We start from the raw sequence: 25,392 nt of genomic DNA on the forward strand, positions 1-25,392 counted from the left end.
GTAATCATCAAAATTAAACGAAATAAACATTTGAAATATATGAGTTTGTATGTAATGTATGAATATAATATACAAGTTTCACTTTTTAAATGGAATTACTGAAATCAATCTACTTTTTCATGATATTCTAATTTTATGACCAGCACCTGTAGGTGTGTGTCCAACTAGGGGGCTGAAAGCAGTGTAGAAATAATAAAATTGTGGTAATTAACAAGAACTAAGAAAACAGTGTTTGGAAATTTTGAAATGTTCCAGGGAGATCATGGCCCTTTTAAAAAATCAAGAATTTCTGTGTATTATTGCCTGTACTAAAGGCAGATTCCAGTCCTACTTTGTCTAAAAAACTAGGACCGCATGTCATGAGACATAATCTCTTGTAACCAGGAGTGTAACTCCTGAAATGATGTGATGTTTTGGTTTTAATGTGCCACCCCCAAGGCTATCGGTGGCCCTCATCTTGCCATCCCTTTGAAAATTTCCTGGAACCTTCTTGTAAATCCACGTTGATTACCAATTTATGTGTCAGAAAATAGTAATAGGCAGAAGTATTGTCAAGTTACATCAAGCCTGATTTTAAAAAGCATTGTTTTTAATTATAACTGTGTATTGACAACTAATTGCATTTTTAACCCTTAGGTTTTAGTTTGCAAATATTCCTGGATCCACACACAGCTGTCTATATGACCTTTAAAACTATATCTGATGGGTTTGTCACAAAGCAGCAGCTTGTAAACCAGCCCATTACTGATCTTCATAGCTGGGTTTGCTGCCCTCCAGTGGTAAAACACTAGGTGACAAATTATCTCCTAGAAAGCCTCATTTAGTGAGAGCATTGTCAAAAAAAAAGAGTTGATCCAAACCAAAAATAGTTAATGCATTGATTACATTGGTACAGTTTTCCACAGCTAAGCAGTTGTACTTCAGAATGTGAAATGACAAATGTTTGGTACTTGTGCAACACCATTTCTTCCTCTTTGTTCACTGGACATAAATAGAGAAGAAATGATTTTAAGACTGACTTAAATATATTAACAACAACTTCTAAATAAGTAGTTTGAAACTATTGAGCAATTAGAGATACAGTGAATGAGTTAGAGGTTAGAAATTTGGCTAAACTGTATTAATGTGAGTGCTGACAGTAAAATGTGAAACTGGGGGATAAAAAACTAACATGTGTAAAAGTAAAAAAAAAAACAAACTGAACACAATTAGTTTGGTTCCTTATGGTTAGGTTAAATTTGCTAAGCTCTGTAAAATGGAGTCATTCAAGTGTTCAGAGAGATGTCCCAAAGGAATTCAATGTTTGCTTTTTTTGTTTGTTCGCTTATTTTGTAACCATATCTTCCAGAACGCAAAGCGAACTCATCTTTAGCAAGCTTTTTCAAAGAAGTAAAAAATAACAAGTTATAAAAGGTTTCAGTAAATACAGCATTTAGAACTGAAAAGATGACAAGAAGAGTGGCTGAAATAAGCATGTGCAAGTATATTATACTTATGTTACAGAAAAGTTCTTGTCATATTAGTTTTGATCTTTCCATTTCCATAAATTCTACTAGCAAACTTTTTTTTTCTTACTGATTATATAGATGTTTAAGGTAATTTAGAATAAATATCCTAAATGACCACATGAGGGCAGTCAGCACCCACACATCCATTTGAAACTAACGCTCCGACTGGTTACTAAACAAACCTGATCAGAAGTGTGTGTGTTTGTTTGTGACCTGTGTGATTTCATGTTCAAGTATGTCAGGATAATTAATGTGAAATATAAAAGCTATAAAATGATATCTATTAGGCAAGTTTTCCAGGCAGGAGTGAGTCAGCAGGGATTTGTTTTATTTTGCAACACAGTGACTAAAAGTAGTGAATCATGGTCTAAGTCAAACTCATAAAGTAACACATTTTTCGTCACTGGTTTAGTTCCAGTATGTATGTAACAAAAAACTGCCTGGATGATCATTAGGCATGCACGGTACTGTGCAAAAGGCTTTCTGAAAATCCTCTGACTTTTTTCTAAAAAGTTATTTTAACATTTCATAAAGAATGTGTATTCACAATGTGTTATTTCTAAAGAAAACATTTTAGATCTACAAAAGAAGTGGATCTAAATGCTCTTAATTTGATTTGATTTAAGACATGTAAAGACAAAGTGCACCACGTCCCTCTAATGTATAAATCCTACCTTTGGTAATGAAGGAGCCATTCCTGCTGAGGGCAGATTCCTTGCTGGACGTGGAGTCGCAGCGAAGCAGGGGCTCCGATTCGTCAGAGAAGAAGCCTTTGGTGCGGTCCATTGGTGACAGGGCCGTGCACACACCGCTGACTCGGCCAATGCTCCCGCTGGTGCTGCTTCCACTGGTGCTGCCCACGCTGCTAGGAGACTCCAGCAGCTTGTGAATTGGACTGAGGCTTTGGCTAACATTCACTGAGGTCGTCAGCTGGTTGATGTCAAACTGTGGATGGAAATGAAAAGATGTAAGAAAGATTGGAAGAGGAGGCAAAAGAAGAAATGGAAAGCCTATCAGTTGTGGTCAAGATGAGAAATGGGCCTCAATGATTAGAGGATAAGACAAAGCTGGATGCTTGTCTGACCTTTGTGTTTACATATTGAACTTTTAACCAAACCCAAATGGGCCCAAACAACAGGATCCCTTTGTGAGACTATTCACTGTGATATAATGTCAAATGAAAGGCTATTTCATATATTACAGGTTAATGCTGGAAACTGAAGACTAAAGGTTTGACCCATGGTCAAGGGAAACTCTGGTAAACTCAGAACACAGTAAGCAAGATGCATATAAATCAAGTCATTTATAGACTAGAATAGATGATATCTAATTACTGAAGTGCTGGACCCAAACTGGAAGCTTGGCTCCAGCAGATTCCAGGAACAGAAGTGCAGTCCAACAACCAGCAAAGGTACTCCAGAAAACCTTCAAGTTCTGAGGCTTCTGGTAGAGGACTTTAGTTTAAGTGCATGCAGGCAAGTGGATAGTTCATATATTCAGTACTGTGCAAACATTTAAAACTGCCCCTAATTTTTAACTCTGCCAAGGAGGTTGTTTTCAGCAGCATCTGTCTGTCTGTCTGTGTACAAGATAACTTAAAAGTTTATGAACACATTTTCATGAAATGTCAAACATGGTACAAGGAACGAGTGATTAAGTTTTGGTGGTCAAAGTAACAAATCAGCCTCTGCTCTAACTTTGCAACTTTATAACAGGAATGTTAAATGTCACAGCTGGACACCTGGATCAAAGATGATGCCTGTTGATTTCAAGGTTCATGGGGTCAAATGTCAAGCTCACAGGTAACCTCTTTGTTAAAAACTTGTCTAAGCTCCTACATGTGACCCTTTTGTTACCTCCACCAAGGATGTTCTGTTTTTGGTTGTGTCAGTTAGTTTTTACCTGATCTTACTAACAGACAGACAAACAAATCAAAGAACAGATTTTGGATAAAATTTTCAGGAAAGGTTGGTTGTCTCAAAAACCAATGGATTACATTTTGGTGGTGTTCTAGATTACGATTTGGATCACACTTTCTTTTAATCATGCTGTGGCCTCGGGGGAAGTTTGTGCTCTCTGAGTGCTTCTAGTTTTAAATACTTTGCTTTTAAGAAGCCAAGCTTTCTTGTAATTGTTGATACCAGTTCTTCAAGTGTTCTGAAGCTCTTATAATTTGCTTTGGAGTTTGGCTCTTCGTAATAGCCCATGACTCTGTGTCATGTACTATTAATCGATTCACAGCTTGTGTTGTGCACAAATGCACTCCTAAATTTAGTTCATTTTGTCGATAAACTTTAAACTTAGCAAATCAAGTTTTCAGTTGCTGAATGACATAAAGGCACCTCACTGGGTCAATGAACGGCTGCTAACAGCATGGCTGAGGTTGGTAAAGAAGAAAATTGGAGAGTTTAATGAGCAGCACTGTAAGGGTGGACTTTTAAAGGACTGTTATGAATGTGCCAGTGTTGCAACGTATTCTGTGACTACTGTGACCGGAGAATGTGGTGCAACATCAGGATTGTTGCTCTCAAGTTTTGACAGTTTGGAGACTCCATTAAGTTAGGCTACTTTGCAATGGCTCTTATCATCTTTGAGTGAAATAGTATGATAATATGATTGCTATTTAATGCAAGATGCTTTTAAAAAACAAAAAACAAAAAAAGAAACAGTCCGAACTATAAGAGTGTTGTTCAGCATTCTGACATGTTTTTGCACATTGTATCTTTGCATTTGTGTCTGTAAAATAAAATGGGAAAAATCATTTAATCTAATTGCTCTGCTAGCAGCAAGCTTTGCTAAAGCAGTTGTTACAAACACTGTAAAGCAATAGAAATGCATTGTACTGTGCTCATAAATATTTAATTTAACCAACTTTAGGTATTTCTATTGCACTTTATGGTAATTCAAATAATTTAGATGTTAAACTGTTTGTGTTAAATTTAATTGTAATAATGATTTATGCTTAATGTGAAACTAAAAAAGCACAAATAATTTATTAGTTGTTTCTTAAATCAACAGTTGTTGTTTTGCTAAGATGAAATGTAGTTGTCATGAAAAAACCAATCTGAATTTGAGGTCAAAGGTCAAAGATCATATTCACATGTGAAAGAAGGGTTTAACTCTGCAACCATGTTATATAGGAAGGTAAACATTCACAGCTGGACTCCCGATGGGTCTACGGATTGCCCTTTAGAGCTAAAGATGACAAGGTCAAAGTTCAAGGTCACAAGAGCCAGTGAGCTCTAATTCTGTAACCGTGTACCCTAGCAAGGTCAAACTTCACAGCTGGACTCCTCATGGGTCAAGAATCACTCCTACGGAATTTAAGGTCAAAGTTCAAAAGTCATATTCACATGTCAAAGAAGGGTTTAACTCTGCAACGGTTTTACATTGGAACGTGGAACTTCACAGGTACACTCCCGATGAGCCTAGGGATTGCCCTTTACAGCTTAAGGTCATGAGGTGAAAGGTCAAGGTCACTAGAATCTCTGTTCTCTACCTTCATAACCGTGTGCAGTAGGAAGTTCAAACTTCACAGCTGTACTCCTCGTGTGTCAACAATCAGCCCATTATGATGCATGTGTACAACGGATCAGCTTTTGCAGCGACAGTCAGTCGGGACGAACATGCACACATGCAGTCCTGTTGTAAGTTTCTTCAGAAACTTTCTAGTTTCTTAAGAGTGCTCTAATGAAATAAGAGAAGTCAATGAGATCTCATGTTTGAAATAGATGGAAAATACAGTAACTTTAGTTCTGCAACATTTGTGTAGACTGAGTTTTCTTCGACCTGACTGAACCTGAAAGATCCTGTGATCTCAGCTCAGAGAGACCATTGTGAGAACAGTGATGTCGACTGTTCAACTGTTCACAGATTACTGATCAGTGATTCATTTGTTCCTTGGACACCAGATAAGAATTTGCACATACTCTTAGTTCTACCTGGGTAGGAGTAAGGATTGAAGCTATACTTTTAAGATCCCAACACCTCAATAAAAAGGGGAAATTGAGTGAAATCTTTCCATACAAGATAAAGTGACTCATTTGCCTTTTTAATGTTGATTATGAAAGGAGCTCCATTTTGTTTTATTGTACACATAGTGTTGCAGTCTATGTGATAGTTAGTTGCTGTTAGCAAAAAATTATCAGCTTTTCAACTAACCATAACTTCCCGCATGTTAGATACTTTACTAACCTACTGTTGTTAGGAGTTAAAGTTCTACATGTGATGATTTACAGGAAATCAAAACAAAAACAAAATTATAAATGAATGCAAACTATTTGATTTTGAATCTGTGAACTTAGAACTTTTCATTTATGAACTATGAAATTAAATTAATTCAAATTCAACCCGTGTGAGCTGAACTTTTAACTACTTCTTCTAGACTGTGACTTTTGAATAGTGCTGTATCATTCATGGACATTGGATGAGCATGTCAGAAATCTGGGGCCCTAGATAAATAGTTTTATGTGCTCTCAGTTAAGATTTTAGTGAACTGCTTGAGCTATTTGACTTTGTAGTAACAATGTACATTGCTTTTAATATTTGCCACTGTCTCTGAATCTACTGTATTGGTCAAAGATTTTTTTTAAAACTCTCTATTGAAATCTATCCACTCGGGATTAAAGCTCTATGCCTCCTGTCAACTTCTTTTCCATGAATGCAAAGAAAACACTGTGCAGAATTTAAAAGAAATACTCCATCCAAATCTAATAATCGGTATGAGTTCAGACAAGATTGCATTTGGTTCTGGAACCAGACTGCGGCCTGGATGTTGGTGATTTGTCTTTTATACCTATTAGCTCAGGATCTGGAGATGATGGAGCCAGACCAGTCTGCCATTAGAGAAAAAGCTGGCTAGTCAAGAACTAAATAACCCTCCACAATCACAATCACACCTATGGCCAATTTGACTCACTGATTAACCTAAAATGCAGCTCTTTGAACAGTAGAGGCCAGCTGGGGCATCAGAGGGAATCTTGCCCTGTGGCAGCTGGAATAGACTCCAGCCTCGATACAACAGTAATCAGGATAATCAGAAGTTTAAAGCCTGCATGTGATTTTCAATTGGGTTAAGCATCATGTTTACATCTCTAACAAACTGAATCAGGTTTCTATTTTAGGCCTCTATAAGAATCTGTGACACATTTAACATCCCCTGCAGTCACTAATCTCACCCTCCCTCTCAAATACCAGCACACTTTTATCAGTGTTTCCCCTCCATCCTCGATCCTCTTTTGTTATTTTTTTTCTTGACTTGCTAGGAAGGAAAGGGTGGGGGGATTTCTTTTTCCTTTGGTTTCTGTTTCTTCCTATATCTTTCCTCTGACTCATTCTTTCAGTCCCTCTCATCTGTCTTTGGTGTGATCATCGACCTGAGGTTTGACCCAGTAACAACTGGTTTGGGGGTTGGTTCATGTGATTATGTCTTGTTTTTCATTACATAGAGCCTAAAGGTTGTAGCAGAGGGGAGTTTTGGCAGAGCTAAACAAGTTTTGATTTAAACAAATCAATTTCTAATTAGCCAATTAAATCAAGTGTAATCTGTTTGCTCAGGACATGACACGGAAACACAACATCTGGTTTCTTGGGACAGAACATGCATAATTTTGGCAAGAAAAAAAACATGCTCCATTTTGCTAATAAAGATATTTACAGTAATTGTGGCGAAGACACTCTGACCATAGCTGTTATAAAAAATAACTTTTTTTAGAAGCAAATATAGAGGAACACTGGAGCCACGGGATGATAAACAAAGCATCTCAGGGACAGGATGTCACGCTTACATTAACTTTTAAAACTGACACTTTCATCACACAGATCTAAAACTTGTGTGACTTCAAGCAAAGTTTAAGAGGTGTCCTGTGGAGGCCCGATTGATGGTGAGTTAGAGCACATTTGGCTCTATGGGTCTCTAAATGTGAGGTATGAAGCACCTGTGTAATCATCACATCTGTTGTTAGACCCACCATTCAACACCAAAGTCAGTAGGGTGGTAACGCGGTGACATAGTTGATTTAAGACGTAATTTGTTGATGATGAAGTAAGATTATTTACAATTTTCTCTTTTAAATCTGTAACATAAAGAGACTAGCCTTGCTTTTCAGCTAGAAAAGGAGCAGTTTTGACATGTGGGCCAAAACTGTCAAATCAAAAAATACTTGCAGGCACCAAAATTGGAGATTTTAATTCATTGATTAGATTTTTTTTAAATTGTCAACAATGTAAACACACCCTATTTTAGTAAAGGAACAAAAGTTTACTCTTTTTGTTGGGAAAAACACTCAGTTATTTTTATTTTATTGTTTTATTTTGGACTATTTGTTTTTTAGTTTTTGTGTGTTTGAAAAATACATTTTATCTATTCTCGAGACCAAAAGCATAATGAGTTACTTTTCTTTAAAAATAGTCTCTAAAAAGGAGGTCATCTGATCCTTAAAGTGAAAGTGTTGTGGACTATCAGTTCAAACCCCACCAGAAAGAGTTTTTGTTCTTCTAAACCCACACGACCATGGATGGCCTTTCCTAAAAGGGTGGTCGAAGCACTAAAAAGTGAGTAGCTGGCACAAAATCACTCTCAGGGCTGCAAATGACCCATTGGCCACACTTTGGACACCCTTGAAGAAGAGGACCCTTACAGTACTATAGGCTGTGGTTTCCGCTTCCTTTAAAAAAAAATTTATTTTAGATTTAAGTACAAGCAAAGAAATATAAGTGTGTCCAGAAACTTAACCACCGGACTTTAGTTTTGACCAAAAAAATTGGACTCAGCCATACAGAGGTTTACATAAATCCACAATTGGAGTTGGCCCAGAAAACTTCACTTGGTCCTTCTCCAGTTTAAACAAACTGAAAAAGCAGTTAAATGTTTATTTGGGTTAGTCAAAGACTCAATAGCCTGAACGCTCCTCTATGTCGCGTATTGGACCAATGAAAATTAAGGAACACAAATATTTCTGACTAGCAGAATTAGCAGACGCATTAGTTTAGGTATCCAAAGCCTCTGTTCTATTAAAAAGTTTTTTTCAGCGCAGGACTTGGGGTCTGTAGACAATAAATCACCACGTCTTTATCCTAACCATGTAGACGCTGTCATCTTTTTAAAATAAAACCACGAAAGGGGCAATAGTCCTAAATTATATAGTGGCTGCTAAGATTAGCCCTTGTTAAAATTGACAAGAAAAATCAACAACACAGCCGATCACAATATTTGCATGATGTCAGAGCACAGCGATAAACAGAACCAGCTTTGTCCCTTCACTACAGCATGACTGACCACCCAGACAGAGACTCAAGCCAATGTCTATGTAGACCTTCTGAAAGCCTGTGGAAGTATCTTGGAATCATGTTTCCTTGCACCCCCAGCCACGCACAGCTCATATGCAGAGGATGACGGTGCAGAAGAGGGTCACTGAGGAGAAGAACAGAACGGCTGTTCCAGAAAGCTCCCAGGCTAATGTGTGTGTGTGCAAAAAAAGGATCAGTGTGAGCTGCTGACTACCTCTGTCAGCACAACACATGGGCCTGCTAGGGACACATACACACCCCAGTACGTGTCCATTACACAGATAATTTCTATGAACACACACAAACTAAGCCAGAGACTCACTTGACAGAGGTGGCAGACTGCAGCAGCGTGAAGGGTGCAGGACACAGACACACACATGCACTGAAATATTTTTAAATTAAAAGTGAAACAACGAACGAAGTACTGTGCAATCTGGGTTTACCTCGATTGCTTTCTCTTTGTTGGAACACTGATGACTTTATGTTTGTAACATTACAATCTCTGATATGCACTGTTTAAAAGTACCATATGGTGAATATTTTTTTGTTTGTTTTTATGCTGACTCATTGTGTTTCCGCAGTTGTCTGCTGCATCCTTCAGCCTTCCTGCATCCATTAGCCACGCACAGGGGACTTGTTGGAATGAAACAGTGTGGCTTTAATCAGTTATTTGTACTTATTGATGCCAGGACCATAGAAGCAGGCAAGCACAGCAGGATCTCTAATAAACATTAGTCTCAGACACAAGAAAAAAAATTGTATTACTTTTAACTTTTAACTTAAAGTGTTTTTGTGGATATCCTTTTTAATCTCGCTATGGATGCACTTTTTATATTTTAGCTTCATCAAACAGTAGAAAATCTAGCTACTGTTAGCTAGCCTTTAGCTACTTTTAGTTTTTAGCTAACCTTTTGATGCTTGTAGCTTCTAGCTACTTTGAGCTACTTTAGCTTTTAGCTATCCTTTTACGTTCTGATGTGTAAGTAAATTGTAAAATCTGTGGACTAAAAAAGGTTTGGTTGTCAAAAGTTTTAAACGTTAAGGCAGACCAAATATTAGTGTTTGACATCATAATACTCATAGCTGAACAACCCATGGTAAAATATCCAAAAATCATAAAACTTAAACTGCAGTTGTGTAAAAACTGTAAAATATATTAAATCGTCCATTCAGTCACCTACAGTCCAACTTTCTCCAACTGGGATTTACATAAAGGGCTGGGATTTCTCACTTGTTTCGCCAAATTCTGATGACAAGAAACAGTGAGAAAAAGTTCCAAACAAGATTTTAAAGAGAAGTTATTTTATGTATAATCCTTGATTGAGTTGAAATCTAAACCTTTTTTGTGCTGCTGGGCATTTGTGTTTATAGCTACTTTACCAAATCCCTAAAACCCAGTGCAGACTTTTAGGCTTCCTACATGCGATGCATTAGAGTATGTTGAAAACACGGTATGTCTTTATATTTTTTTTTTGTCCATTAGCATAAATACAGAAAATAAATCTTTTGACTCAAATGAATCTATTTGAAGCTTTTGTGGTTAGTGAGCTTGTTTTGCTGTAGGTCTTGGTTTATGCAAAATAAAAGTTTTAAACTGCTGCTTTCTACATATTTACCCACATCTGTATTAGCATCATTGTGGTGACCATATGTATCCTTGGACAGGTTTTTGCACTGGCTCTCTGCTTTGCAGACACGTTTTACAGAAGATGCCTCTTGGCTTACCGTGAGCAAAAATTAAAAAAGGATTGAGGAGAGGCAAGTCCCTTTGTCTTCCCTCTGGTCTCAGCTCTCACGCAGAAACAAAGACAAAAATAGAAACATCCACCAAAGAGCTGACATGCAGATTTTCCACTTAGAGTACTAGCGATACTGTGACAATGCAACATTCGGTTTCTAATATCCTGGTGATGTAACAAACATGCTTCCCCAAGAGTCTTACTGACCTGCCAAGAGCCAATTAAAACATACCGTTCATTAACAGATCACAACCTCGATGAAAGCTCATAAAGTGAAGCAGAGTAGAGATAAGGAAGACTTCAGTAAAACCTGCAGAACCTTAAGTCATAGTTGGTAAATGGATATGCAGTAGGGAAATGGAGTTTGTACAAAAGTCTAATCATTTGTGGGGGAGTTACTATACAAAACAATGAAACAATTGACATCATTAACGTGTCATGAAGCAGAGTCATCCAAAACATCACTGAGACCAAACCATAACTCTGAATCATAGAGAGAAGAAAAGACTACTGGGGCACAAACTGTGGCCCAATCAACCACAGATGGTTAACCTAAAGAAAAACACCCACTGACCCATCCATTTATGTGTTCTAAAGCACTTGAAAAAAGTAATCCACTGGCTTTATTACATTCTCCAGTTTGTTTTTTATTAGTTCCATAATCAGCTGAAGGCCCTGTATATAAACAAAACATTATACCAGCAGGTAATGGTTCAGATTTCATAAAAAAACAATGACAGTACTTTGCTCTTTCTACAAGAACCTTCAGTCTTGTGGTTTCTCTTTGATTTTCCACCAGATATTTGATTCTTCTGCACACATTTGTTCTACAACAAAGATGGGTACAAGCACCAAGAAATAACCAGATGCTTTCTTGACAACCATTTTAATGCATCAAATCCAACACCGATCCACCCCTTCACTGAAATCATAAGAACCTCAATATACTGTACCAAGCAGGTCCACTGGAAATCTGTCGCTCATACAGTAGGTATTTCATTATAAAATAAATCAAAGGCCAGTATTAAAGCCTTTTAAGTGTGCTGTCATGGTAAAAAAAAAATAGAAATTAAACTAGAGTTTTTTTGTTGCTGTTTTTGTTTTACTGCATAAGAAGCTTTGATTTGTGTGAGAAAAGGAGTTTTGATTTACTAATTTATGTTCTAACTTCTGGTCATGAGATATTGGTTAGGACTCATAGCACAAAATCATAGATACAAGCAGCTGAAATGACTTCCTTTTGGGGGATACCTGAACATCTAGGAGGAGCTCACAGTTGAACCACAGCTTCTTCAGACTGTAAGTTGCATTGGTACCTCTGCCAAGGAGGTTATCTTTTCAGTAGTGTTGATTGGTTGGTTTATCCCTCTATCTATCACCTAATGTTGGGGTTGTCACAAAAAAACTAAATGCTTTAATTTTGGTGGCGATCTGGATCATACAATTTTTAATGACCCTATGGCCTAGGTGGAGATTTGCTCTCTGAGAGTACTTCTAGGTTATTAAATAGTTGATGTCAAAAAAATGAGTTGCTGCACATCAATAAAGCGTTTCAGCCACAGTGTAGGGGACTTTAATATATCTGGGCATTAAACAGGTAAAGCCGTCCCATATAACTGGCATGGCGCGGCCCAGGAACGACTGTGAAATACCCAAACTGTCAGCCTCTTTTAATGACCCTATGGCCTTGGCGGAGGTTTGCACTCGTCAAGTGATTCTAGTTTAAGATGTTATCTAGTTGCATCCTTTTGGAAGTTTGTCAGGCACGTCACAGTGGAAGGAGACCCTCAGGCAGACCCAGAACTTGCTGGAGGGAATCCCTCATAATCTCCCAGGAAGAGCTAGAGAATGCCCTTTGGAAAATGAATCTGAGTTTTTAACTTCACTGGGTGAAAGTGAATGGAATGGATGTCTGCCACTTGTTTAGCACCAAACTGTTTATATGCTGTAAAGTGGGCAAATTAACATGGGAGTTTAAAGGGATGGAACCAGCTTCAAGTGGCCAGCAATTTCGTACTAAACATTATTGTTTGGCAGTGAGACAGTTCAGGGCTTTCCAGTTGGGCAGCCCATTTTTTATGGACCTCTCTTTCTGCACAACATGAAAACAGACCCAATTAGACAACTTATAAAATATCAAAGTTCATTTTAAGTTATTTCTCTTTCAAATTATACATCTTCCTCACTGAACAATTTTCATTCTCTCTATCTTATCTAGGATCAATCCTTTACTTGAGATGATGTTTTGATAATTAAATGCTGATGAAAAGCTAATGGCATCCGGCTGGTGTGTTCTTACCAGAACAAAACTTTTAGTGTGCTGTGCTGACCTTGAGGAGTGCACACAAGAACATTAATTTTTTATTAATTGCGCACATGTAAAAGAAGAAGACAAAGAAGAGGAGGGAAGTAAATAGTGTTGAAGGATCGAATATGTGATTACAGTAAAAAGCTATAACATGCTGTTCTCGAGGGGCTGAAAGAGCAAGGCTGGACTGGTGAGCTGTTTACTGAATTAAAGCCATAATCCATGCATGAAACAAGCTGCATGTTGGTGTGACGCAGGGTTTTGACAGATTTAAAAGAACATTTGGTTTTAGGTTAGTGTTGGTGTAATTAAACTGTCATTGAAACAACTCACCTGAAACAGAAGACATTAACAGAGGAGAAAAATATTTGAGAGCTACGAAAATTTTGGTGTAATTTTCCTCAGTCGGTTTCTGCTTCTCATTCTTGCCACACCCATCTACACCTGCTCCCTGTTTCATTTAGTTCAGCTGTTTACCATCTCCTGATCAGCCCCAGCCTTTAAACTCTCAATCAGTTCTCAATTACCTGCAATCTGGCATTCCATGGCTTTGTGCCCCGTCTAGTTCTGTCCATCTCTGTGTCTCTCTGCATTCTTGGGTTTATCCTTCCTCAAATCATGACAAGTCCTCCTACTGAAGACGCCTCTGCTAGAACAATGGCTTTGCTATGTCTGCTTTGCTGTCCTTCATTTTCACTGGTCCAGTGGGTTGTAGTGAAGGAATGTACATGTACATGGGCCACGGCTGTGGATCAGTGGTTAGAGCAGTTGTCCTCTAGTGAGAGAGTCAGAGGTTTGGTTCCACCAGTATGCAGTCACATGTCAAAGTGTCCCTGGGCAAGGCACTGATTAGACTCTTTAGAATGACTTATTTAGATTAGTTTTGTGTGGTTGGGTAAATGAGGGCACAGATTGTGTTGTAAAGGGCTTTGAATGGCCTTGTTGGCGCTATATAACTAGAGTTTATTTATGCATTCTGCCAGTAAAGGTGTAGCTCACTCATGACCACAGTATCCTATAATAACATAAAGAGACGTGGGGGAAGGGGGAACCATCATGGTGGTTAAGAAACATCCTGCAGTACCTCTACCTCATGGTAGCATTACTGACAGTTGCATGAATTTTTCAAATTTGTATATTTTAACAACTCTCCAAATTTTGAAAATCACTGTCCATTCCGAACAGGAACTGAGTGAGTTGGCTTAGACAAATCTACAGAGGCTCCTATTGGAGCCCAGTTCTGGTGTGACACTTGAACATGTGTTTGTGTTCTTGTCCTAGTTCTTTTCCTTTGAGCCCTTTTTTCTATGTGGCTGCCTTTCACTCTCAAGTAGAATGTTATTCAATGTCACAAGAGTGAATGGTGCCCACTTTACTTTCATCAGTTAAAAAAAACTTACTTGTTTGGCTTTTATCTTATAGAAACCATAAATGCTGGTTAAAAACATGCATTTAATTGCGCACAACACAGTTTCTTATAAAGATTCAGATATTTTTTTCCGTTCATCAAACTATTCAGTGACATCTTGTATTCCTATGTGAATATCCCACCCAACACAATATACATATATAGACTACAGAATAACAGGATAAAGGTGCTTATTTTAAAGCACAGCTAATTTGTTGGATCACTCAGAGTAGAAGAGCTACCCAGTACCCATCAATGTTAAGATTGAGGGTTTTGAACTTTGATTTGGTTTGTCACACATCTTTTAAGCTCTGCTATCTCCTCAGTCTGTGATTTTTTGTGAAGTTCCTTTATTCTGGCCTCACACCACCTGAAATGTGATCCAGATTCATGCCACTATCTCATTACCTCGCTTATCTTATCAAGCAATTTTCCAAATCTTTTCAATAGCCAGGAAGCAACATGGACCACAATTAAACATCAAATCATCCTCTCAAAATAGTTTTTCTTTAATGTGAGGAATACAACAGAACCTCTGGGACTAACTTCATAGAAACGCAGGCCAAAACCTTTCTCCCACATTAGATTTCAGTGGGACAAGTATGCAGAGAACAGGGTGTACTAGAGTACGCCCCTCCAATGATATAAAATATGTAAAAACTGCAGAAGGTCACAAATATTTTCAACTGAAATCCTAAGAAAAATGATTACATCATTCTAGGAAAGGCCAAATAAATACAAATGAAGGTTTTGTTTGTACAACTTACCTGTGAGTTGTCTTCCATGACATAACGGATCTTCTCCACCACATCAATACGGCGCTGTCGGTGCAGGGCGTTGATCAGCTTGGCCAGGTTGGCATCACTGTCTCGGATAGTCCAGTGCTGCAGCGCAGCATACGCCCGCTCATGATCACATGAGTAGCCATTGGAAAAGGCTGCCACCTCACGCTCTGTGGCGTTGCCCAGTGACTGATAGATGTCAATCCATTGGGAGCCTACTTGGGCTGCCACAAGCTTCAAGATATCCACCCCTGAGCAGAAAAAAAGTGAAATAGGATGTTTTTTTTAAACCAATAATTAACCATTCAATTCATAAAAAGACAAGAAAACTGATTCACATGAAGTGAGGAAAGTTGGCAAATACAGTTACGTTAATCTGTTTAGCTAGGAAGTAACAATGCTCAAATTCTCATTTTTTACTATTAAAGTTTTTATCATTTTTTTTTGTTGGTCAGTGTTGTGGCCTTGTAATCCTGAGGCTGCAGGTTTGAGCCCAGGTTGCGGCAGGAAGGGCATCCAGCGTTAAACAATTGCTAAATCTTTCATCTGAATCTCTTGCTGTGACAACCCATGAAGAAGGGAGAAGCTGAAAGAACAACATCATCCTTTAAACTGCGCATCACTGCTTTGTGTGCATTTGTCACAAAAAAATAACAATTAAAAAATAAATTTTAGATGTGGATTACTGCCAAAATTGGCCCATTTAAAGCAGCATGAAAGCTACTTGGTGGCTCTCCACTATTTTAAAATGCACTCAGCTGGGTAAGAATTGTGTAATGTCTTCTGTGGATCAGAGGGCACTTTGTAAAACCTGAGAAACTCAGCCAAGTAATATCACACAGTCTTAGACTAGGTTACCAGACATTAAAAAAAAGTTTAGACGTGGGCACTAAACTGGCCTTTTCTTATTGACTTATGTAAATTGTACGGCACAGAATAAAGAAATGCCTAGTTGTCTTAGTCAAATTATTTTAAACCAGTTTAGTAAAATATACTAGTCTGGTGGTCAATTAGCCACACGTCTTGTCAATTTGCACCAATTGGGAGTTTTATGAACTCTCTCAACAACCATTAGATTTATTTGCTTTTTATAGGAAACTTAAACATTTTTTACTTTTATGTTTGAATGTATTTAATGTCTCCATTTCCCCAATTCTTGGGTTTATAAACTAATAAGTAATGGGTTTGTTTTAGCTGAGATAGTCAGATTGACTCAAACTGCAGTGCACACAAACATACCAATCAAACTTGGCATTATTCTGGTATTAAAGCAGTCAGTAGTGACAATAAAACACATGGAACTGTGGTACTTGAAAAGAATATGTTCATTCAGAGTCAAGTAAACAGTTTCATTTACACAACACATTTGTGTTGTGTAAAACACACAACTAGTGATTCATGAGGTCAAATATTGACAACTCTTTGCGTCCATGTTCAAACAACTCTGGATGCAAACAAGTCGTTGCGTCCATGTTCAAAAAGCTGTACTTGTTTATTTATTACCAAATTCAAGAGCACTCAGAGCGTTCTTTTCTGTATAACTTGATATGTAAGCTGGTTTGTCGACCTTTAATCATCTGGAAGGTTCTCAGTAGAAAGAATTTAAAAAAGTCCATGCCTTTAGAAAATAGCTAAAGAAGGTTTCAAAGCAGCATAACTTCCACTGTCTGGATAGCTACAAGCAGAACCAGCCAGTAAATTGGAGCCTCCATTGTTTGCCATTACACCTAAAACTTGGCACTGGCTCCAGTTAGAGAAACCTGGTTGGCCTACACTTTTTATGTCACCACTAATACACAACTTAAAGGCTAGCAAGACAAACTCTTCTGTGATTTTGCAAATCCTCCAAAAATCCAGTTGCCTTGCTGGTTAAACTTTTTTAGATCAGTTAGAATGTTTATCCAATATTTCCTGATACAGACACTTCACACTGGGTGACTACCCTGCTAGGACTTAAAAAAAAACAGTCAGATTAAGAATACTTTTTGCAGGGTCTAGGTGAAGTCTTCAGCAGGGCATCAAGAACACAGTGGGCTCCCCATTAAAGATGATAAAGCGCAATGGGTCATGACAGGTTGTTGAGGGATTTGAGTATGCACAAAACTTCCATAGAAAAGTTGAGGTGGTTTATTATTGTAGTGGCAGTATATCAGGGTCCTGCATGGAGTATGGGAGAGCATGGTAGCAATGTATTCATGACATGGGGCTGTGTGGCTTGGTCATGGAGAAAATTTGGATTTGCCACATTGGCCTAACTAGCGTGGGGTAGCGTGGCATAGCTGCATCTTGATGTGGTCTGAGTTGTACCTGTGTGGGGCCTGGGGCATGGTGCATTTGTAAGTGTACATACAGTAGTATTCTAGTATGTGCTGCTGACAAAAAGCCTTGTGAGGATGCAGGAAAGTCTGTTGGGAACACAGAAAATAGCACAGAACAACCTATTTGGTGAGAACTAAGAGCGTAACAGAACTAAGAGCGTAACAGCCTTCACACTTAAGGTGTTCTAAATTTGCTACAATCTAGCCACATTCTGTTAGGTTGTTTAGGCCATGCAGAGAGCATAGTCTTGTCATTCAGTGAAAAAGGGATCTGAAGGTTTTTGTACTGAGGCCAGTTTCTTAAGATTTTGAAGATTTCTCTCACTGTAACAGTTTTTTTATATTAGTTTTAAACATACACAACATGCAGCATGTTACACCATTGATTTCAGATCTAAAATATGCTGACACACAGTTGATGTGTCATTGGAAGTAGTTAAATACAGAGACACTGCCAATCTTGAATACCAACTGTTTAGGCACTGCTACTCTAGCCAGATTGTAATAGTGACAAACTGGCACATGAGATTTAATCTTGTCCTAATCAACCAAAGAGGAGCACAAGTATTGAAAATATTTCCCATTTTACTGTGTTCTAACAATTTTTAATGCAAAGACATTTCACTGGTTTTCCTACTTTCTTTCTTTCTTGAACAGAGGTTCTGTGCAAATCAAGTCCTGTCAACGACCATCACATGAACTTGTGGTGTTAAACTGTGTAACAATAGGTCGAAGGTTTTAATAGCGAGTGGTCAAAATAAATACCTGTTATTTCTAACCATTATGAACTTATAAATCTGTCAACATCTGATGTTCATCAAGTACTCAGACCATCTAAGTGTAAGTGATTCTCCGGTTGGTCTCATAGATAAGCACAAGATTAACTTGTGCTTTCTCTACAAAATGCCCACCCCATCTGTCATTTAAGAACCCTAATAGATACTTTTAGAACTGATGACAAACATCTTAAAGTCTTCACATTTACTGTGTGTCCTCTGACTCACGATGTTTCCCTCAGTAGATGCTCAGACAAACTGAAGAAATATAGTAATTTCTAAAAAAAAAAAACAATCAACCAAACCTCTGTTTTCTGCCTTCACTGGTTCGTGCAGGGACAGTGTTTTAAACTGGCTATGTTAGAGATATTTTTGGACACATTAGTGTAAACAAAGCTTTACTTTAGAGCTTTTCTTCTGTGGTAGTGGACACTGAAGTGAAATCACATGTTCATGGGTTATTGGACACTTGAGAGTTTGTTGTACTGCTGCAACACTATGGGGAGATCCAAACAGCTTTAATATGTATTGGAAAAAGGGACTTTTTGTTTTTAATTTCTCAGTCACATAAAAACACAGAAAATAGCCAAACGTTGTAGTAACTATGCCAGGCCAGTATGTATACAAGAAAAAAAGACAGGGATGGTTCATAGAAGATCAAAAACCAAAACTTTTTTGTGAACTGTGAACAAAGAAGAACTTATGCTTTGGGTCACATTGAACAACTATTGGCTGCGAGGCTGTCAATTTAACTACATGAACATAATACATGACTTCAGGCACAGTATCCACCAATGCAAGGCTATAACAATAAAAAAAAAAAGTCTCTGTGTATTTGCAAAATGCTGTTACATGTAGACAGGGTCTTATTCAGACAATAAATTTGAAGGCCACAAAGTGCTCTTTTGGCTCTATAATTACAAAGTTTTAGTTTTTTTTTTTCCCATAAATAAAAACATGCTGAATTTATCAGTGACTTTTGCTGATTAAGTCTGAGCACATTTTACCCAGTAATGCTTCTTGTATGACAGGGCCAGACGTTAACAGAACATACACACAGAATTAATTCCTTTAATTTTGATAAGCATCGGGTTGATCCCAGATTACTGTCTGTGGCAGTAAACAGGCTCCATACAACAAATCTGGGCTGATTCCCTCGGACTGGAGAAGACTGATTAAATGGATGTAAGGCCTTAGTAGTGATTCATGGCCTGACATACAGACGAGCACTCACATTTAAAACAACTGAATAAACTCAGAAATTAAAGAACTCACATAACCAAATAACACATGCCTTGTCATGTCTCATAGACTACACCCTTCTTTATCTGAAATAAAAGCTTCAGTTTGTGGTGATTTGGCTTTTGCTGGGTTTTGTTTTTTGTTTTGATTTTATTTTAGTTCTCTGGGTTGTATTTTGGGTTTTGTTTCCTATTTTTAGTTTTCTGGTTTTTGTTTTCTTCTTGGTTCATTTGGGTTCTGTCTTCCTCATGTTTGTGCTTTTGTATTCACTCCTCCCCAGTCACCCTTTTGCTGTTTCCTGGCCACGCCCATCTCCACCTGCCCATGATTGCTCCCATACACCTGAATTCACTTACCACAATTATCCTCTGCACTTTAAAACCCGGTCATTTCTCTCCATACCTGGCTGGTCCATTGTCTAAGGTTTGTCTCATGTTTGTCGTTGGTTGCTTGTTGTTTTTGCCGTCCTGTCCCGATTCTTTTGCTCCGTGTTCATGCTCTGTTTTGCTTTTCGTTTTGCTGCCACGTCAGCTTTTGGTTTCCGTTTGTTTCTTAGTTTAATAAATTAGTTTTCTGTTTATAACTATGAGTCTGCGTTCTGGGTTCGCCTCCGTCTCCACCGTTCCTGACACAGTTTTGTTTTAACCCCTTAAACCAAATTCTAATCCTGAAGTAGAGAAACTGCATTTTCTGTGGAAGTGCTGTGTGAATGCTGAGTGCTGAATGACTTTTCTAAAATTTGCTAAAGAAGCTGAAACAAACTCATTAACGCTAAAAATAATAATAATAATTAAAAAAAAACCAGAATACTAGCTAAAAGCTAAGAGAAGCAACATACTAGACTTTTTTTCTTTTGGCTGTTACCTTTTCTGGAATACTAGTAAAAAGCTAAAATAAGCAACATGCTAGTTAAAAAACTAAAGTAGCTAAATACTAGTTAAAAGTAGCAAAAGGCTAGGTAAAGCTAAAAGTAACAAAAGGTAAACTAAAAGCTAAAAGGTAGTGAAACACTAGTTAAGGTTAAAAGTAAGAAAAGGCTAGCTAAAAGGTTAACATAGCACAAGAAGACATAATACAATGTCTTTTTTTTCAAATACAATGTTTTCAAAGAAACTGAGGACAAATCAGATTTTTTTCTATGAAAAATAGTTTTGTATATGAAGTTAAATATTATGAAAAGTATAAAAGTTACAAAAACCAAAAGTCATAGCATCCATCTCCTGAATGAGCTAAGCTGAATTAATAAAATTGTATAGTGTGCAGAATTAGAATGCAAATAAAAGGAAGGAAAAATAAAAAACAGGAAAATAATGTCAGCCTAATGCTAATGCTTAAGCTATAGCTAAATCTGAATAACATCAACAACTATAATCCTAAAAATCAAGCTTCATGTGACCTCATTTTACTAAGTATCTTTACCCCAAATGGCTTCAAATGGTAAATTGCTTGCACTTGTATACCGCTTTATCTAGTCCAAGGACCCCAAAGCGCTTCGCAATACAATCATTCACCCATTCATTCACACTGACCAAATGCAAACAAACACAAGAGTACATGCACACATGTACAGTCCATCCTCCAACTTCTGTTCAGGATGAATAAACTTGCATGATCCTGCAGGGAGGTGAAGAAGAGCTTGCGTGCCAACCTTCTGACCAGAGGCCCTGTCAGGCCGTATCCGCCTCGCTGACCATAACACACAGCGACAGAGGAGAAATCCCCCTGCTCTTCATACCTCACTGCCACAGCAAGCTGGACTCATTTTTATGACCTACATAAAGTCTGGCAATGATTCAGTGTGTTAGTCTGCACATGTGTTGTGTTCACCTGCAGAAGTAGGATAATAGAGCAAGTTAATTTGTGGGTAATGTTTGTGCCGTGTGGAGATTTTAAACTGTCATCTAATATGACAAACGGCTGCCAGGATGGAACACACTGAGACATCAGAACATGCATTGCAAAGGAAAGCTTCATTTTCACTTGCGTATAGGACAGCATAATGATATGATATTTGGTTGCTGCACCAGAAAAAAAAAAACCTGTCACATACTATCATTTGTGCAAAAACATTATTTGTTCTTCTTGGCAGAGCAAATCTGCTAATTACCTTTCCTCTTGTATTAATTTATTTGGCTGTTTTCCATCGGTTTGATGAGGATAAAACCAGCTCTTGTTCATTTTTATACAGTAGTCGGTTCATGAAAGGAATACAAAGTCGTGTTTAAACACAGGATAACATGCAATATGAAGAATATTTTTTCTTAAATAAATGCAACCAAAGAACAAGTTTGTTATTAAGATTTTTATCCTAATAATTCAATATTCTACTGATTTCACAATCTAAATGCCTAAAGCTTAACTATATTTACTCACCCAAGCAGTTGTGTTAATCTTGGATAAGGCTAGATCTCTATGTGTTACTTTTTAATCAATCTTAAGTCGCTTTTACAAAACACTTCCAGCCAGGTCTGAAATGCCTTCTGACCACCTCAATGGGATTCGCGAATGGATGAAGCCGCACGAAGGAGTTGAAGTCAACCCACTACTGTTACCCCTCTGAGCCACCAAATGCAGAAGTAACAGAACTGTAATGGCCAGTACTTGAAAGGGTAAGATGACATTGCAGCTTGATGGTATAGTGGTGATATCAAAATCTGACTTCATCTATCAAGCTGACATTGTTGAGGAATGTGACCGGCTTAATTGGTGACATTTGAACATTTACGTAAAAATAAAAAGAACATTAAACCCATTATTTGTAATTGTCTCCTTAAGCCCCGCTTCCAGCTCTTGCTGAAAATACAGGTTTGCATCTTCGACTAGTTTGATATGTAAAGCTTGTTAAATGCAGTTCTTGATTTTTCAACTTGAAGCCAATCAAGAGAGGAGTGATGAGATTTTTTTCACAGAAAAGACTTCAATGTCTTTATTTCGGCTTCCTTCAATAGGAAAATACTTAGCAAAAGTGTTTCTTAAACACAGTGGTTGATAATTATATCAAAATTTTAAGTGCTGTCAGAACTAAAACCTTGCCATTGGGTGGTAAATGGTTCTGGGATAGGCCAGGAGAATATTTCTTGAAGCACTCGTACATTTGTTTTATATGCTAATTTTGAAAATTTTCATAATGTAATCAAGTAGGCATGCCAGTAAAATAAAAGAATCACTTTAAACCACTTTCTTTGCCATCATTCCTACTCCTTCTAGGTCCCATGGGTCCTCAATTTCTCACAAGGGGTTTCTGATGCTCACTCACTCAGGACAAGAAGGTGACAACTAAAGGCTCTTTCATAAAACAGTTCTGCAAAATGGGCACACGTCTTTTAGGGGGGCTCTGGCCATTCATAAAACACAGATGAATCCACCCACATCCTGCATAGATGGAAGCTTTCAGAAATTAAGCAAGCAGGGCAGAACCAAAGGAGGCGTGGAACAAAGATCCGCTGCTTTTACATGTCGCTCAATGCTTTATTTGTGTGACAGACACTCCTGCACAACATTTCTCACAACATGGATGAGCTCAGTGTTGTCAAGTCAAGTGGTTGTGTCTGGTTTCAACAAAATACTCCAAATAAATGTACGACTGTATGCTTCAAAATGCAGCTGAAAGCCACTGTTTTTTTAAGACGAAAATGTTGTCCCCAGTTTGCAATCACTTAGGACATATGTAAGAAAAAAAAACACTTGCGAGTTCTCCTTCTTCGGAATATTTTTTTTTTGGCACTTAAATCCCACAGCTGTGTGGTTGCTGAAGGCGTACGTCATCACTACATTATTCAATACCAAAGCCTTTTCACATGTTGACCATTTCAACCCTGTAACTATCTTGCTTCACAGCACAAAGGAGAAGCGGGGATGGGTTGGCTTCGACGCCCCTTGCCATTCAGAAATCCTGAGCTATCTTGTGAAAGAGCCTTAAGATTAATTGAGTGATTCATGACCACTTGACTATACTCTCAAAACAAAGAGAAAAATCCATGGCTTGTTTGTTAATGACACTGCAACATGAATTTGTTTTTGTGGTTTCTGATTAAGAAAAAAAATAGTGCTGCATGTTGAAGTCATTTTGGGAAAAAACCATAACCAATCAGAACATTTTGCCCATGGTCTCTGGGGAAAGATTTCTCCACCTATGGTATTCAGTATGTATGTCAAAATCCCCAGACCACTAAAACAAATGAAAGCATAGGTCTGCATAGACAGTTTGTTCAACCAATCAGATCCCTGGCTAAATTATGTAGGAGGCACAGCTAGAACCAGACCTCCACCTTCAGCTGCACTGAAAATGCCAATTTTTCTAAATGTCATTGGAAATGACATTGCTATAGGATTATTATCAGTGGTTTCTTCTAGATTATTGACCAATTAAAAGATTAAATTTGTTGACAAAAAAGACCACTCAGCGCACAAGCTCATCAACTCTGGATTTGCTAGCTCTTGGCAACTGGGAATGTTGCACTTGGTTCAATGAAGTGGAATCGAAAAGAAATATAATTGGAAAAGCTAGCTGTTTAACTAAAGCTGCAGAAAAAACATTACAAAACAGGAGATCATCTAAAGGACAGCAATCATCATAAAACCTTTAGAGAAACAAAGATAAATTATCTTTAAATGATGGATTTTATTTTTAAATGACCAGCAACTTTGAGTTAAACTGTTTGTTTTGTTTTGTTGGGTTTTTTTCTTTTTGGTTGGTTTTGCTATTTGTTCCCACATACATTCTGTTGCATTATTCTTGAAGGATTACCTCCAGTTTTTTTAATCAACTTATATGTCTTGACTTCGTCTGCTTTGCTCTCATAGCTGATAAAAGCATGATGTTTTTTTATTATTATTTTTATTTTTTTAAATGATAATTTAATTAATTAGGCCTATTTGAGTGGAAGCCTTGTCTCATCAATTGGAACCTGTTTTATCTATGTTTCAGTGTATGTCATAGTCACGTTTTGGCACTACTAAATTTTAGCATCTAAACTGACTGTTGTGTTAGAATGCTCAAATAATGTTACAGAAAACTGTCAAGGAATAAAACTTAGCACTCAAATATGAAAAAGCAAAGAAAAAATATTGCTATCCCACCACTGTCTCACCTCTGTAAGTGCATTTAGCATGGTTTAAAGCAAGATGTGTGCATCAGGGTCTGACCAAATAATCATTCTGTTAAATGAATGACAGTCCTCTCATGTTAATTCCAATTTAATAACACACAAAATTAAATTAATGAAATGTGTGCAGTTGTGTGAGAGCACAGCAGGCACAGTGTACCTCCAACCAAGCAACAACCGCTTCTCATTCTGTTCGCCACAACCAGTCCCAGGCCGCAGAGAGAGCAGGCTACCCGGGCCCACCCTGATACTGCACAGAGCAGTATATTCTAACACATGGCGTCCCGCTGGGCTTGGATGTGGAACTTGGCATTATTAAAGGTGTGGATGTTTAACGAGGAAGGATGGTGGGCAGGTATAATGTTATTTTCCTTCATGTTTGCCTCCACATCTTTATTTGGAAATGTATGTTATAAATCATATGGCAGAGGACCTCACCCAGTGCAACTGCTTTCACCTGATCTTGTCTAAAGAGTTTACGGTGCTGTTTTTCCTTGGTTATGATCACAACCAACACTGACGCTTATGTATGGTGGAAAGTCTCAGACTGACGTGCGGCCTGGAACATTGGCATTTCACTAGGATGTGAAAATAATCTCATCTGATTGTTTGATCTTTGTTAGTCATTTATGACTGTGTGTGAGTGAGTGTGTAGAAAGGTGATATTGTGTGAATGAGCAGCACAGTCACATCATTTAAAGCATCTTTTTAGACATCCAATTACTAAAAAGAAGAAAAAGCATTTTTCTCAACATTTATTTAAGTTGAATTCTTTATAAAGAAGTATTTTTGTTTCCCTTATTATTTCTGCCATGACACCAGTAAAATGTTCAGAATGATCAATTTTAATGTTAAACAAAGAAATGATATCTAGAAGACCATTTACCCTCATTTCTTTTTTTTTTTTTTTTTTACAACT

At 37.7% G+C, this 25,392-nt stretch overlaps 1 protein-coding gene across 1 annotated transcript in view; it reads right to left on the minus strand.

Moving 5' to 3' along the window:
• The window catches only part of tnfrsf21 (tumor necrosis factor receptor superfamily, member 21), a 65,660-nt gene that overhangs the window by 3,744 nt on the left and 36,524 nt on the right, over positions 1-25,392 (minus strand). The window contains exons 4-5 of the mRNA XM_017439546.3: positions 15,018-15,283; positions 2,183-2,453 (exon numbers count right to left, since the gene is read on the minus strand). Of these exons, the coding sequence (XP_017295035.1) occupies positions 2,183-2,453; positions 15,018-15,283 (537 nt within the window). The remainder of the gene's footprint in view (positions 1-2,182; positions 2,454-15,017; positions 15,284-25,392) is intronic.

The sequence above is a fragment of the Kryptolebias marmoratus genome, linkage group LG19 (assembly GCF_001649575.2).
Source record: "Kryptolebias marmoratus isolate JLee-2015 linkage group LG19, ASM164957v2, whole genome shotgun sequence".
Lineage (NCBI taxonomy): Eukaryota > Metazoa > Chordata > Actinopteri > Cyprinodontiformes > Rivulidae > Kryptolebias > Kryptolebias marmoratus.